The sequence below is a fragment of the Carlito syrichta genome, unplaced genomic scaffold, assembly GCF_000164805.1.
Source record: "Carlito syrichta isolate Samal-C Ts95f unplaced genomic scaffold, Tarsius_syrichta-2.0.1 Scaffold309283, whole genome shotgun sequence".
Lineage (NCBI taxonomy): Eukaryota > Metazoa > Chordata > Mammalia > Primates > Tarsiidae > Carlito > Carlito syrichta.
Genome location: NW_007253379.1, coordinates 506,222 through 523,392, shown reverse-complemented (window position 1 = coordinate 523,392; position 17,171 = coordinate 506,222). Strand labels below are relative to the sequence as shown.

At 38.4% G+C, this 17,171-nt stretch overlaps 1 protein-coding gene across 1 annotated transcript in view; it reads left to right on the top strand.

Moving 5' to 3' along the window:
• MCPH1 (microcephalin 1) overlaps positions 1-17,171 on the top strand; it is a 242,733-nt gene that overhangs the window by 25,239 nt on the left and 200,323 nt on the right. Inside the window, exons 4-8 of the mRNA XM_021717094.1 lie at positions 2,103-2,190; positions 6,005-6,119; positions 8,549-8,689; positions 11,339-11,428; positions 13,630-14,805. Of these exons, the coding sequence (XP_021572769.1) occupies positions 2,103-2,190; positions 6,005-6,119; positions 8,549-8,689; positions 11,339-11,428; positions 13,630-14,805 (1,610 nt within the window). The remainder of the gene's footprint in view (positions 1-2,102; positions 2,191-6,004; positions 6,120-8,548; positions 8,690-11,338; positions 11,429-13,629; positions 14,806-17,171) is intronic.

Below are 17,171 nucleotides of genomic sequence, written 5' to 3'. Positions count from 1 at the left end.
ATGATCAGTCCAATACTCTCTTTGTTTGATTTTTCAGTTCCCAAGACAACTCTTATGTGGTCTTTATTTTTGTTGGTTTATGTCATTTTACCTTCCTTTACTGCCATTTCATTAGGGGTTTGGGAGGCAAGAGAAAAACTGTGCTGTCATTCCACCAAAATCAACCAGAGGTCAAGAACCTTCCATTTTTACTGCCTGAATATTGCTTAATTTTGATTCCTTTCACCATCCGCCCGGTCCCTGCTGCCTTTACTGACATCTTTAGCATCTCCGACCTCAGTCATTGCAGCCGTCCTGAGTCGTTCCCTCGCCCTCTTTGTCCTCATCCCAGATGGTGACCTATGTCCCCTCCCTCACACTGGTCCTACCAACCCATTCCTCAGGCGACCTGACCATGTCCTTCTCTCACATCTGTCCTGATGTCCCAGAGCACAGAATGGGGTCCAAGCTCACTAGCTTGGCAAGTACAACCCTCAGGATGACCTGAGTTCCCTCTGTGTGGCTGGTCTCCTAACTCCCACTCATTTATTCAGTCATACGAGTGGTGTAGGTTTTCCCAAATATGTCATGCCATTTATTCCACCATACTCTGTGCTCTCCTTCCAGATCCGGATGGAAGATAATCTGTCCTCCCACATCTGCCCCCCCCCCCAGAATTGAGTCTGGTGACCATCTATGTCCTGAAGCTTTTTCTTTTTTTCCTAAAGCCTTTTCTGATTCTACGAGTATCCGTTATGCTCCTTTTCTGTTTCATTGTACTTCTCTTATTACAATTACCATACGGTATTCTTTTTTTAATTTTTAAATCTTTGCAAATTCCTTTCCTGTCTGACTTAAAGGCAGCTGCATTCTCATATCTGTTTCTTCGTACTGGGATAGCACATGTCGTTTAGCTCTGAAGTCTCCTTTGTGTACTCAAGAGAGAATGCAAAATGAAAAAGGGAAATAACACATCTATACTGTTATAAATATAGTTTTGACTTTGCATACTCTCTAAAGGGTGTCAGGGACGCCAGGAGCTGTCTGACCACACTGTGAGATATGCTACCCTAGTGTCATTCGCAATGCTCTATAGATAGGCCTTACTATGCCACACATGTACATATTTCTGAAGCTGCTTTTCATTTCTAATATGTTTTAGAGAGCTTTCTGTATTAATATGAATATATATTTATATTGTACTGTATTTTAATTTTTCAAATACCTATTTCCATGTTAGATTTTGAACAGTGATAGTCTTGTGAAAGATAGCTGGAGAGGTGGTTAGGGGTGGGCCTTATTATAAAAACACTGAAACAGGAGATGGGTGAGATTATTCTGTAAACACAGAAATGACTGAGGGTTTTTGAATTGGGGAGGGATGAGTAAAATGCTTTAAGATTAATATTTCAGTAATATATGAGTGAATTAGAAGAGGATAATTGGTAGGGCAAGAAATTGTTTTGAAAATCATTATAAACATTTAGCTTCGAGTTAATTTAAAGCTAAACTTAAAGCTAAGAAAGAGATAATAGTTGAAGGAATCCAGAAATGCAAAAAGTAGACAGTATATTGAGAGGAGAAATGTCAAGCGGGACCACAGACAGGGATGGGAGGAGAGGCTTGGCTGCGCGGAACTGGGTTGTACTCCCCAGCTCCCGGGGCTGATGTGGTGTCTGGATGGAAACACACTCGAAGGACAACCCAGTTTTGGAGAAAAGATGTGCTCTCTGGTCTCAATTTCTTTAGGTCACTTTTAGCTCTACACTTCCCATTAAATGGCTTGTTAATTCTCAAATTACACATTTAATAGCATCTGCTTATACCTTTGTGAGTGCATTGATCATTTTGAAGTGTGCTTCCAATTGTTGCATAAAGATTGTACTTCCTTTACCTCTCGCCTCTGCTCTTATACTTTGTCACCATGTAGAGATGATTTTGGAAAGTTTAATTTATATTGACTTTTATGTTTGGTATTAAATGGCTTATTTTTTTAAAAGAAATGTCTATTAAAATGGACTGCATATGGATGTGTTTCTTAAATTGCAGGTACAAGTGCAGATTTGATGCTGTGTGAATGTGTAATAGAAACAAATACTCACTAGACTAATTTAATTATACAGATGCAGAACAACTGGAGTACACATTGATGAATCATTATTCCCTGCAGCTAATACTAATGAACACTTAACAGGCCTAATTAAAAAAAAAGTAAGTAAACAATTTCAACGAAGACAGTGCCAACTATGAATTCATTCATTCTTTTGTTATACCTAGAAGTTAAAACTTTTACAGATATATTCAAGTTGTTTTCAGTGAACTATTGATGATGATTTTTCACATAACCTTTTGAGTCAATTATAGAGATTATTTTATTCCGTGAATGCTTGGATGTAATTTGTAAGAAATGGAAGAGGCTGTGATTGGCCACAGGAAAACTAAATGTTGCCAAGAGACCAGGAGACATTCAAGTGCTTTGGTAATTGCTTCAGAGTTCAGTTTATATATCTGTAGCAAAATGCCTTCATTCTATTTAGCTGGAAAATTTCAGTAGTCTGAAGCAGATATGTCCAAGTGTGTAAAGTCATGTATTACAGAAAATCTGCTTTACAAACACAGTCATCCCTCAGTATCCTCAGGGCATTGGTGCCAGTACGCCTCTGCAGATATCAATATTTACAGATGTGCAGATCCTTTATGTAGTGAGATGGTGTTTGCACATAACTTTTGCACATCCTCTCATATACTTTAAATCATCTCTAAATTACTTATAAGACCTAATACAGTATAAATGCAGAGTAGATAGTTGTCATACTGCTGTGGTCTTTATCGTGTTATTTTTCATTGTAGTATTGTTATTTTTTATTGTTGCTTTTTCTTCTTTTAAATTTTTTCAATCCTGACGTGTGGCACCCATGGATCCAGACCTCGCAGATAGGAGGGCCAACTGGAGAGCTAAAGGCACTACTTCCGTTTGAGGCCTCATTCACATTTGAATTACAGCCATTTAGCTTTTCTATTTATTTAAAGTTTTAATTGCGGTTTCTTTATTTGAGGGAGCTTACTATGAAACATCAAAACCACTTGGTTTTCATATGAGACTCTGTCAGAAGAGGATTTGATGGCTTTCTCCAAACTGAATTATGGAAGAACTGCACATTTCCCATAGATTAAAGGAGAAGTAGCTGTGGCCTTCTCTACGTTTTCTGAAACTAGTGAATGATGTATCTCCATGACTTCATCTCAGACTAGCCAGAATTTGCCAGTGCACTGGTAAATGAGCTTCTTTCAGTCTCAAGCCAGATCTGCTCATCTGGTTATAGGTGAAGGGTTCAGCAGAGTCTCTGACTCTCTGCAACATGCCAAAATAAAGTATTTATTGCAAAAACACATCAGTAATATGTGCCTATTGTCATTGTAAAGCATTTGGTTAACTCAGATAAAGCAAGCATCTCTTGATTTCTTTTCCCTCAAAATAAGCAGTTTTCAATTTGACGTGCATCCTTCTGAAGGGGATGTCTTGGTACACAGTACTTGTTCACATGCACACATGTTGCAGGAATGGAGCCCTGCTGCCTTGTGTGTACTGCTTTGGGGTACTTCCCCCCCACTTAGCAATGTGGTTTTGATCATTTCATGTTAGTTGATACAACTCTACTCATTTTTCTGTGTGGCATTTTACAGCGTGAATGTGTTTTCCCTGCATTCATGCACTTTTAGATCATTGTCAGTTTTTGCTAAATATATCACTTATGCAACATGTTTGAGTTTATTTCTCCAAGCTGGATATCTAGAAAGGAAATTACTGAGTCAGAATACATACACATTTTTATTTTAACACTTCCATTGTTGAATCCTATTTCTTGACACTGACCATTGCTGGATATTATTAATCTTTTTAGTTTTTACTTTAAATAATTTTTATTTTAAAGATGTAGGGTACACATCAGGGTTAGGTATACAAATGGTCAGTGTACAGGTAAAGTTTGGGCCTCATAGTTTTTCCTAATCTGAAGCATAAATAATGACCACTCATACACTTCTCCACTTTAATATTTACCCATGTGCAGAAACCTTCCCTTTTCAAATGTAATTGCAGATTCACATGACTCGAGGCATTATTATTTTGGGTTCTTGAGGCGGTCCTCTGCCTCTGTCCCCCTCACCCTGCCTGCTGCCAGACCAGCCCGCCTGCTTGCTCCTCCTCTAACACACCAAGTGTGTTTCTGTTTTAGAGTCCTCATGGTAGCTTTTCCCTCCACCTAGAACATGCTTCCCTGCTCAATCCATCCATGTGACTCCTTTTCCAGCCTCCATACAGATAGGGTTTAGCTGCTGAAGAAGATTGACAGGACTTCGAAATAACAGTGAATCTGCAGAGCACCTGGGAACCAGGGGGCACAAGGTGGAGCCTCTTGTACTCTGCTGACCATGTACCCATGTTACCCTGCCCCATGAGCAGAGCCCTCCAGACATGTCCTGGTCTCACGAATAATAAGCAATGCTGAAAAGGTGGTACAAACTGCCCCCAGACTTCTTGGACCTGTGGTTATAAAGCACCACTGTTTAATTACATTTCATGTTGTGCAGGTACTTTAGAGAAAACAGTGCAGACTGGTTCAGAACCTGTTTAAATAACCTCCCAACACACATATGATATAATTTGCTTATTTATGTTTATTTTCTGTCATTCCTTACCTGAGTAGAAGCTCCATGATGGCAAGGATTTTTCCAGGTTGTCACTATGGGCCTGACACATAAGAACAATTTTTGTTAATAAGCGATTGAGTAACTGATAGAGTAAGATCTGGAGTCAAGAATGACTAAAATAAATTCTTTCTTTAAGACTGGAACAAAATAGTTTAGACTGGGTATCCATGTAAGTAAATTTGGGCTGGTAGCTTCAACCTCAGATGCAAGAGAAACCTAGACAGAAGACTTATGTTTCTGGATTCCTTTAAGAGGGAGCTCAGGCATAGAAGCAGCAGTAGGCAGAACTGATGTCGACTTCAGGTTTTGTATTTTTGGTGATGCTGGACTAAAGATGGGAAGCACATGGCTAGTTCTAAAGAATAAGAAGACTGGGAGTGTGAGCTGTGTTTTACACATTTTTTCTCCTCTCTGAATATGGTAAGGCTAGAGTCAACCCAGGACTTCCTTGTAGATATCATCCTGGGCTTCCATGTGTCTGTGTATGTAGTGAAAGTCTGGGGGTTTTACTGGCTGAATGGAGTTACTGTAATTTAAATACAGTAAGGCAAATGGACAATGGTTCTGTTCTTTGGTCATTATAAGACAGTAGTGAATTTTGTGTGTTAGCACTGTGTCACGATTTGAGGGGAAAGGTGATACTGAGCAAGTGATGGGCTCACTACCTGGCATGCATAGAAGCCAGTATTATGGCATTGACTTTTGAGAAAAGAAAGACTTCGTAGACTTCATTGCAAGTCAAATGGTGCAGCGATGGGAGGGAATGCACAAATATGTCTCCCCAAGATGGGGCCTGCGGCAGGTTTTATAGGCAGAGGGTAGTGAGGCATGATCTTATTGGATCTTGTAATGAGGTGATGCAGTGGGGTGAGGTGATTGGATCTTGGAATGAGGCATGATCTGATTGGATCCTGCTGTGGGGTGATACCAGGTCCAAATCTGATGGATCATGGATTGTGCTATCCAGTATCTGCTTCTTAATTTGGTCCCCGTTCCTTGGTCCAAGCACTTAGGTTCTGCCCAGGGTTGCGTGCTTGGTTTATCTGGGCATGCTCGGGTTACACAACTTGGAACCTGGAAGTCTATGGCAATTGCAAAACAACTCACCATTTTGTTACACAAAGTTGAGCTAGATCTGGCTGGTTCTGCAGTAATAGTAGCAAAAAACAGAAGACTAATTTGCCTAAGAACCTTCATGGAAACCAAGAATTTATTATTGATGTCAGAGAAAGTATCAGAAATATACGTGAAAGGACTTTTTCTTGTCTTAAGCAATTACGATACAGTATTATTAATTTTTGTCCTTTTTGCACAGCGTAAGTGTATGCAGCCCAAAGATTTTATTTTAAAATCACCAGAAAATGATAAAAGATATCAGAGGAAATTGGAGAAAATGGCCCAAGAGCTACAAAGGCAAAAAGCAACCATAGGTAAGTCAAGAAATATAATACTGTCCTTTGCAATTGTGTTCCCACATCTGCCTGGTTTGCCTGATGACCAGGGTGTTTAGGATGAGGCAGCTAATGAAGACTGCAGCAGCTTTAGTAGGAAGGAGGAACTGGAAGGTCCGTAGCCCACAGGAGACTTGTCTAGGAGCCATGTTGAATCAAACAGTTGAGCTGATTGGCCACAAAGTCCGAATCATTTATCACATTGATGGAACTTTTTATTTTCAGGAATGGTTAGAGAAGAAAAGCAAGCTTTTCCTAACAAACTTTATTGAAATAAATATACTTACGGATTTCTTCTTTATATATCACTTTGTATTTTAACCTAGTACTTGGTCTTCTTGTTTTATAACTCAGAAGAGACAGATCTTGGATGATATGGTATATTCTCTTGGTGATTTAGAAAAATACTTTAGAATATTATGAAACTTTAAAGTTCTTTGTGTGTTTTTGGTATTTCTCTTTTGCCTTCTCCACTGTCCTCTAAATTCGGTATTTCGTGCTAATCTTGATACACCATTATTACAAGCAAGCAATTGTGGTCACCAGATAATACATAGTACAGAGATAGGACACAATAGTTCCCCTTGGTGTTTTGTTTAAATCTGTATTACTATGTCACAAATTTTCTACTCTGTACTTTGAAATTATTCAAATAGGATTATCAACCTTTATTTTAAGCCTGTGATGATAATGCAACAGAAGTGGGAAGAACATTTAGCCTGCAGTGCTGCCATATATGTCCCCCAAACATGAACTTCGTCATTGGTCTTCATGCTCCACTCTCCCACTGTCTCTTGGTATATGTCGGTCCATCCTTCACATACCCACACAAGTACTTGGTCTTCCTCAGTGCTCAAGCCACACGCATGTAATTACCCTTGACAGCTCCTTCTAGACTGACGCAACTGTGGTACCCAACAAGACTGTGACCCTGCTTCAGAAGTGACTGCTTGGCTTCTCCTTCTGTGCTCTCCTCTTCTGACTCCACCCTGCGTCACCCCTCCCGTATTGCCACAGCAGTTCTGAGTTGGGCTCTCTGTGCTGTGTCCTCACAGTTTATCTCTGTTTTGTTAGGAATGATGCAAACTTCAAGTCAGATGAGTACCCCCTCCCTGGTTTAATTTCCTTGGTGTTATTTCAAGGAAAAATATTTAACGTCCTACAGCCTTCTAGATCCTGTATGATCTGGCCCCTTCCTCTAGCCTCAGCTCACTATTGTACACTCTCCTGTAATTTTTTTTTTTTTTTTTTTTTTTGAGTTGGAGTCTCGCTCTGTTATCCAGGCTGCTAGGCTCAGGCAGTCCTTCTGCCTCAACCTTCCAAGTAGCTGAAACTACAGGCAGGTACCACCATGTGTGTCTATATTTCTTTTTTTTTTTTTTTAATTGTAGAGACAGGGTCTCTCCAAGTTACCCAGGCTGGTGCTGAACCCCTGAACTCAGGCACTCAGGGAACCCCTGCCTCCACTTCCCAAAGTGCTGGGATTACAGGCGTGAGCCACCACTCCTGGCTACCTAGAATTCTTTATACTTTTGCCACTTTGACCTTCTTTTTCTGTGTCAGTGATTGTATCTGAAAAGAATTTGACAAAATTCTCTCTTTATATCAAGTATGTATCTTAATAGAAATTGCCTTTGAAAAACTAAAGGTAGAAGGTATTAATGATTCAAATAATGTGTGTCTGTTTATTGCCAGAACTACAGTAAGGGCTTTTCATGCCTAATAGTTATGAAGGAGAAGACATTGAATGATTCTTGGTTTTGTTTTTTGGTTTTTTTATGGGGTGGGGGAGTGCCAAAGTCTTAAGTTCTCCTTGAGCATATTCAAGGTATGTTTCATAAAAGTACACAATTCAGCACCCACCCAGAACCAGCCTATAATTTCATGGTTCAGGGACCACCCTGACCCTACTTCATACATTCAAGTTCATGTGTGGGTCTGTGAGCATGTGTTGAGGGTGGGAGTGGCAGTTAATGGGGACAGTTTCTGAAACCTGGGCCAAAAAAACCAAAGTTAGGAACCAAATCACGTTCCAACTTTACAACTTCTTACCAGCTGGAGCATCCTGGGTAAGTTAATTAACTTCTGTGTCTGTTTCTTTGTCTTTAAACGAGGATACTGTTACCTAATGCATTGGGTTTGGGGGGTAGTTAGATGTGGTCAAGCATGTATCGTGCTCAGCACAACACTTGAGTGAGGGGAATTGCTCAGCAACTGTGACCTACAGCTGTAGTGGCAGCAGCACAGATCGTAGAGGTGACAGTGGTGGCAGGATATTAGCAGGAGCAGGAGGTGATGTTGAAAGGGAAGAAGAAAACTTGGAGTGGGAGCTTCCTTAAGATGAATCCGATTGTTTAAATAGGAAGATTATTTTTTGAGCTTAAAGTTGAATTTTTGTTTATTTTCAGATAATGATATACCTCTTCTCTTATTTGAATCTGATGGTTCATTGATGTATAGTCCAATGAAATATCATCGTAATCACCACAGTGCAATGGAGAAGAGATTACAAGAAATGAAGGAGAAAAGGGAAAATCTCTCTCCTTCCTGTAAGTGATTAGTTTGTAAAATGAAAATTATGTAAATAGGTGAATAAATTATGGTGGAAAGTTTTATTTTCTTTACCTAGATAATCTAGTTAATGTTTCCTGATTCTAACAAATTTTGACCTATTTCAGGGCAGACTTTAATATTTTTTTCCAGAAAATCTTATCAGTAAGATTTTTGAAGCCTTTGTTGAGTGTATAGTATTCTTCAGACTTGAAATCTTATTTATTGTAGCTTCTTTGTAATTTCTAATATCTTTGGAATTTTTTCTTTTAAAAAAAGCCATGTCTCATTTGAAGGCATTTGCTTTCATTAATGCATCTAATAAATTGGCTTGTCTTTCTTTATTTCTTTTTAACATCTTAATTTATTAGTAACTGAGCTTATTTTAATAAAATATTTAACTAAGTGGATAATAGTAAAAACTCATCTTAACCCTCATGTAATTCTACCCCTCTGCCTAGAGGTAACCTGTATTTTAAGTTGATGGTTTTTTTCCTGGTCTTTTTTGGTATATTACATTTCTTTGCAGACATGGAAAAGATACAGGTTGGGTTTCTGTGGAGAGGTGTAATTTCTGTTTTACCTAAATTGGATTATGGCATATGTATTATTTTCACTTTCTTTTTTTACTTGAATGTCCTGGAGGTCTTTTTCAGCTCAATAGGTGTGTATTGACCACTTTGTTTTAAGGTACTGCAGAGTAGTCTACAGTGCTGATATTGACTTATCTGTTGGTGGTTATTTTCCCCCAGTTTTTCTTTACTAGAAATAGTGCTGCTGTTTTTATTATTTTCTTAATCACTTGGCTTGGTTGTTCTTGTTTTTTATTAAAACTTTTATGGACATAAGACTTTCTAACTCCCCATAGTTTATACCGTTATAACTCCTACATGCATCTACCTAAATCCTTATCTTTCTGCATGCTTCATGTATTTCAATAATATTAATTCATAAATGCAGGATTTAATTTTTTAAAATTAAGATTATGGAGTCTTATTGTGTCACTCAAGCAGGATTCAAACTCCTGGGCTCAAGTGATTCTCCTGCCTTCATCTCCCAAGTAGCTAGGACTGTAGGTGCATTTCACCCTGCCCAGCTTTCTGATGGGTACAGTCAAATTATCCTTCAAAAGATTGTGACCATTTTACCCTTTACAGGTTTTTTTAATAAGTGTTCATTTCTCCATACTGGGGAAACTGGATGGCATTCGTTTTTAAGACTTTTTTCAGTCTGAAGATTGAAAAACTATTTCTTTGTTTTTTATTATTAGTGAGGTTGAGTGTCTTTTCATATTGACTATGACTTACTACAACTTTTAATGTTATCGACCATTACCTCTCTGAATTTCATATCATTTGTTCATCTGCCTATTATATTCTTCTTTCTGATTTGTAAGAGCTTTTTTAAAGGTTAGATATTTGGTTTGTCTTGAATTTGCATTTGTATATGCAAAATAGGCATCTATATCAGATAAGGTTAGTTTTGGCCACATACAATGAAGAAGTAGGTAGTCAGTGGTGGTCCATTGTATCTTTAAGAAACTAGTTTCCCATCTTTCTGATTCACCTTCCTTGGTGCCTGGCTTTTCTCCCAAGATGTGTGTCCCTCCAAGTTGAGCCTTTATCAGCCTTCGCAGATGTCCCATCCGATAGTCCTGCCAGGACCTGGTTGTATGGCCACTCCTGATTGCAAGCAAGACCGAAGTATAGTCTTTTATAGAATGCATTGAACAGAGTTTCTCTGTTGTTAAGACGAAGTGAGTAGATATTGAGGTAGGTAACTAGTTGTGTCCCAGAGAGACATCCACATTATTTCAAATGTAATTTCGTATATAAGCTAATTCACCTTATACTTGACTGTTTTCCATTACTTTGCAATGTTAATTCTGCCATTTTACCACATCCAGCGTAGTTTAAAACTCAACAATTGAAAATGTGATCTCTGTTGACCTTCCTTATCTTGGTTTGTTCTCTTTTTTACAATTGCTTGCTCAAGTCTTCTCAGAAAAGGATCCTTTTGAGTCCCTTTAAAAAGTATCTTTGGATATGAGACCCAAGCATCTCTTTTGTTTCTTGTCTACAGTATGCACAACCTTTGAAGAGAAGATTTATCACCTTATTTGATAAGCCATTGGGATCCTAGATATTTTCTATAGTTTCAGAATCTCTCAGCCCAGCACTAGTGCCATTTGGGGCTGGGTAATTCTTTGTGGTGGGCACTGTTCTGCGCAAGGCAGGGTGTTCAGCAGCAGCCCTGCCTCTGTCCACTAATACGAGTAACACACTTAACCTCCCTCCCTTACCTGTGACGTCTAAAATGTCTCTAGACATTACCAGATACCTCCTGGGAGCCCAAATCACCACTAAGTGAGAAACACTGCTCTAGTTATAGAGTAATTGTCAAATGCATCCTTGAAGAAAAAGCCATGATTATAAAACAGAAAGACTGAAGCAGACAAAGTATTCACTTTGTTGAGCTTCTGATGAGGTTCAGGCAAGTTGACTTTTTAAGATCCTCTCTAACTTTTATGATCCTATGATTTAATGGAATCAGCTTTGATTAATAGGTAGACTTACTGTTGGCCTCATATACTAAAAAAAAAAAAAATGGAAGTTTTATCTAATGAAATGTTTTAATTCTGTTTTCAGCTTCCCAGATGATTGAGCAGTCTCATGATAATCCAGGTAACTCTCTGTGTAAAGCATCTTTGACCATTTCACATGACACTTTATGTTCATGTAAAGTTATGTTCTTTTCTGAGTTATATTTAAGCATTGAGAATAGTATGATTTTCTTATTTAGCATTTCATGTAGTCATTTGCAGTGAGTAGAATAATTAGTTAAAACTAGATCTCATAAATTTCCTTTTGAAATTAGATATTATAATAAAATTAAGGCATGAGTTAAACTTCCTTTTTGGTCCTGTGGGTTTTCTACTAGGCATTTGCTTTCTTACTACAGAATATATTGCTCATTTTCAAAAATTCTTATCTTACATGAACTAAGCTGTATGCAGTTTAAACTGTGCAGAACTGAGAACAGTCAGAGCTTTGGAAAACTCACACAGTGTATAATGAATGTATAGAACATAAATATAGGAAATAAATAGAAGGTTTCCAGTTAGAAGCAGAAAGGGCATTGGTAAGAATTAATAAAATTGGTTAAACATGTATATTTATTTTTAATGTGAGAGCTCTTATTTGATGAGATGATTTTTCATGATCATATCTTTCCTTTGAGTGTATCAGATTTTTTGTAATTTTTCAGTCCGGCCCTCAACAAGGCCTACATTAGTAGTAGTGACCCCTAAATAATTGTTCAAAGTGCTTGAAATGTTACGGAATGTCTTACTGTAAAGATACAATAGTGACAACACATAAAACAGCATCAAGATATTAGGAGTTTGAACTAAAGCTTTCTTCCAGTGCATGGTTTATTCTCACAGTTGTGTCTCTGTGTGTGTATTACTTATTTACTACCCATTTACCCTAAAAAATCTCCATCTTTTCCTTTTATACTTGATACATACCTTTATTTCTTATGAGTTGAAAGCAAGTGTCAATAATAGCTAACACTGATTTTGCTTTTGCTGTGTTGTAGGCACTGCTCTAAGTGTCTGATTTACTGTACCTAATTTAATTCATCCATTAACCCCACGAAGTAGATTCTGACACCATCCCCATTTTGCCAGTGAGGAAATCAGGACACAGAGGTCAAACAACTTGTACAAGGTCCACACTTTGTGAGCGGCAAACCCAGGCTTCTAACTTAGGCAGGCTGACTTTACAATTTTACTCTTCATGACATGTCACACTACTTATCGGCATTTTGAAAAGTGTATATTCAGCTGCTAAAATGAAAAGCGACGTATATTTCCAAACACTACCTTGAAGACACAGAAGGCTCTGACTTGGCGCAGGCCTGGCACCTCCTTTCCACTGGGCCCTCCCTCCTGGAGCACAGCCACGAGGGAGGAGCCCTGGTGCTTACCCAGGCTCTTCCTTTTTAAAAGTAGAATTTGAGTGATTTCAGTCACAGAGTTGCAGCACTTCAGACTGTATGATTTCTGTGAAATGGAGGCCCTCTGCCGGCAAGCACTGAGTCCCTACTGGGAAGCCACCGCTGGGCTGGAGACTTCATATTCCAATATGGACAGAAAGTGGTATCTGTGCTCCAGTAGCTGATAGTGTGGAAAGAGGAGCAGGCCCACACAGGACCACAGTGCATTGTGATGCACAGTGCTGTGTAGCAGAGGGGACACAGCTGGCTCGACCTGGCCAGGGTGGGAGGGTCACAGGGATGTTGACAATACAGGCAGGTTTTGAAGGTTGAATCATGGAGGGAAGGCAAGGCACAGAGGTGTAGAGGGTGTAGAATTTTGAGGCGATAGGTAGCAGCTCAGCATTACTCTAAAGAAATGTAAAATCCTTATGGGGCATCAAAACACTGAGATCTACCAGAAGGTTCACTTTTGGACATAAATATAATACGAGGCCTTCACTAGAAGACAGGGGAGGGAAAGACAAGCTTTGTTAGTTGGGGAATGCTTTGTAGAAGATTAGGACTTGACCTCAACCTTAAAGCAGTAGTTCATATGTTTTAGAATTATTGACCGCCTGGATCATTTAGTGACAAGTTACAGATGTTCTTCCTGGAAAAAAGTGCAATGCATGTGGAAATTTCCGTGACATTTTGAAGTTTATTACTCCTGTCCTCCCTTCCTACCCTTATCCCATGCACTCATTGAATCCCAGATTCAGTAGATAAAAGCACTGTCCTAAAAGGTATTCTTAAAGGGAAATGAGAAGAACAAAAATGTGGTCAATTTTCTTATTAACTAAAAGCTGTACTTAAGTATTATTCTATTAGTCAACTGAAAATTAAATTTATAATAATTTAAACCATTTTAAAAAGTTACTTCTTTATTTATATTTTCCAGATGAGTCCTTTGCTGGTGGTTTACACTCATCTTTTGATGATCTTTGTAGAAACTCAGTATGTGGAAATCAGGAAGGGAAACTGGGAGAATCCATTCTTGAAATTAAAAGTGATATGTGTGTTTCCTCACCTGCATCAAAAATGCATAGTATTCATTCATCAGCATCCTCCAATTACCTCAACACACTAAGTCCTCAGAAATCTATAAGTAATCTTTCAAAGGAAGAAACAAATTGGCAAAGCGACACTGTAGGTAAAATAGTCACCCCTGACAAAAAGCAAGCAGAAGCTGTGTCTAAGGAGATGTTTGATGAGAAACACAGTTTGTCTCCTACATTACATTTAACAACAGGCCACCTTTTGGTACATTCAAGACCCAAGAGTTCCTCAGTAAAGAGGAAAAGAACATCAGGTGACCCACATTTATCGCCAAAAGAAAAGTTAAAGAAACAAAGTTGCAGCAAGAGATCCATCATGCCACAGTTGCAGCTTTTTAAGTCGGAAGACAACCCGCAGTTCAGGACCAAATCTGCTCTTCAGACTCTTGATTATGGGGAGTCCTCGTATGATGATTATTTTTCACCTGATAACCTTAAGGAGAGGAATTCGGAGAATCGTCCTCCTGAATCTCAGCCATCATCAATCCCTGCTCAATTCAACCACGGAAGTCTTTCTAAGGAGGAGAGAGCAAGCGTATTTAAAATGTCTGATTTTTCCTGCATTGGTAAAAAGCATCGATCAGTTAATGTTCCTGATTTAACAACAAAAACTAGGCCTACTCCTCAGAAAATTACGGTTGGTGAAGGCAGTGCCACTTGGAGCTGCGTGACTTTGGAGGAAGCACCTACCACTGCAGAATCTACAGGGTGTTGTGGACAGGCCAGTGCTCGGCTGAGAGAAGACCCACGCCCTAGTGCAAGCCTCTTTTCTCACACTACTGAGGACTCACCTCATCCAAGTGGATCTTGTGGTGATTCACCTCCTATGAAGGGAAGTAGTGAAGAAATGAAAGAATTGATTCACATAGAAGACACACAGAAAGAAAGTACCACTCCCAAAATGCCACAGTCTTCAGAAGGTGAAGCGCAACAAGATTATGAGCTAAGTTTTGTAGACGATTGTCACGTGGAGATATCTGCAGGAGAAAAGGAAAACTTATCCAGAGGATATAGCAAAAGTATGTGAATCTCCTTTTCCAAGTGTCTTTGTTAAACAAATACATAAGAGTGCATCCGTATTTTAAGTTTGTCACAACTTTTTCATAATTTAAATGATTCCCCCATTTTTATTTAAAGAATATGTGTTTGATATTCTCCAATGCTAATTTCTTTGGGAATCAATTACTTGCCACCCTATGGATTTTCTTGGCTTTTTGGTCAAATCTATTGTTAAGAATAAATTTTTTTCTAAGTTTTTTCCTTCTTACAGTTCAAAAGAATAAGTAAAACCTAATATGAATAATTATCTGGAGTTTTTTTCTTGTTCTGTTATAATCTCTTGCCACAACATGATAATTGTGTAGAGAGATATACTTTTTATTCAATAGAGCATTTTTTTACAAAATTTAGGTTCTTACTAGCGAGACTTTTTATTCTAGAAAGAAAATTAAGGTAGCGTAAGCGAATGATTCTATCAAGTAGGAGGAAATAATAAAAAGTACATTTAGAAATATGTTATCAGTATTTATTTTTGAAGAAATTTTGGACAGTGTTAACCATAAAGAAATATTTTTCAAAACATTTTTGCTCAGGTAGGAAGTTTAATTATAACAGACCTTGTTTGACATTGATGTATTTTGCTTTAAGCATGTCACATAAACGGATTCCCTATTTGTGATTTAGTTGTAACTATAATAACATGTAATTAACATAATAAACTATATAATAGTTGTAATTGTAGCAAAAGTAGCAACAGTAATAAACATTTTGCACTTATAATCTTAAGCACAAATAGATTCTAACCATCAAAATTGACGGAATCTTAAACTTTGAGAGGCCGGGTTTGGTGGCTCAGCCTGTAATCCCAGCACTTTGGGAGGCAGAGTTGAGTGGATTGCCTGAGCCCGCGGGTTCAAGACCCGCCTGGGCAACTTGGTGAGACCTCATCTCTACAATAAATAAAAAACTAACTGGGTGTGGTAGCACACGCCTGTAATTCAGCTACTTGGAAGGCTGAGGCAAAAGGATCACTGGAATCCAGCAGGTCAAGGCTGCGGTGGCCGGGAGTGTGCCACTGCACTCCAGTCTGAGAGAGACTCCAACTCAAAACAAACAAACAAACAAACAAAAACTTTGAGCATCTTTACCTAAAGATTTAGTTAAAATTTGATTAAGACCAAATTTACTCTCATCATATCTCTGCTCTTTGGATGGTTTGAACCACCTTTTCAGATGGAGACGTCATGGTAGGAATTGAAATAATCACATATGTGCTACATGTCTTTTCCCTGAATATAAACTCCCCAAAATTGTCTCATAAAAAGAATTAAAATAATTTAATATAATTTAACCTACTATTTATATTTTAGCTTTCTGAACATATATTAGTTTCCATTAGGCTTAGAGTGTGTTTTATTTTAAGATGATGTTGACTCTAAAGTTAATATGAAACAGTAGACGTGTGACTTGTTTTGGTAGTTAAGAATATTCTGCTCTTAAAGTATGCATTCTCATTCTTCCCATTTTTTATCTTTTGTATTTTCTAAGCTTTCTGTGACTCATATTTAATGACATGTAAAAGCGTAAGTTAAGTGGAAATAAGCTGGTTTCAAAAAGTGGCACAGCCCCAAATTCCAGTGTTGTCAGGAGTGTCGTCGTCCCTGGAAGCAGGTGTATTTCCTGTTCTAGAATGCAGCCCCCGTCCACAGCTGAGGCTCTGGGGTAGGAGAAGATGAGGGGCAGGCCCTTGTTGACGCATGGGGCCTTGGTGGAGATTTAGAGAGGTTGTTGTTCAAGTTTGAACGCTGTCACACAGGGGACAGGCGGGACCCTGGTGGAACTCAGTTTGACTCAGATGGAAGCATTCTGTGTACCCCAGTAGAAGGGCTTCTTCTAGAGTCATCTGCCTTATTTCACGTCATTACAAAGAGATGGAAAATCACTGGATTCTAGGATTGGAAAAGACTTACATGTTACTACTTTCTTTTATAATAATAAAATGAAAACTCATTGATGTTTTCAGCTGTCCACAGGCAACCCAGTGGGACTCAGGTAAACGAGCTCTCTTTGGGAATCTACTGTAGATGAAACCATAAAGCCTTTGATTTAAATGTCAGGTGTGTACATTCCATACCTGCTGAAATTGTGGGGGGGGGTGGTGATGACTTCTGTACATCAAACTCTGCCTCTCCAAATTTATTTCATGTTGAAATAAAAGTCATTTTTCAATTTCTGTTTTCAGTTTACTTTTACTTGTTGCTGTTGTTGATATCTAAGAGTATAATAAAGGTTTGAAGAACAAGTTATAAAGGGATTCCATAATAAATATTCATAGAACAGGAACTGAGGGAAATACTTAATTTTGTTTTTTAAAATAATAAAATCA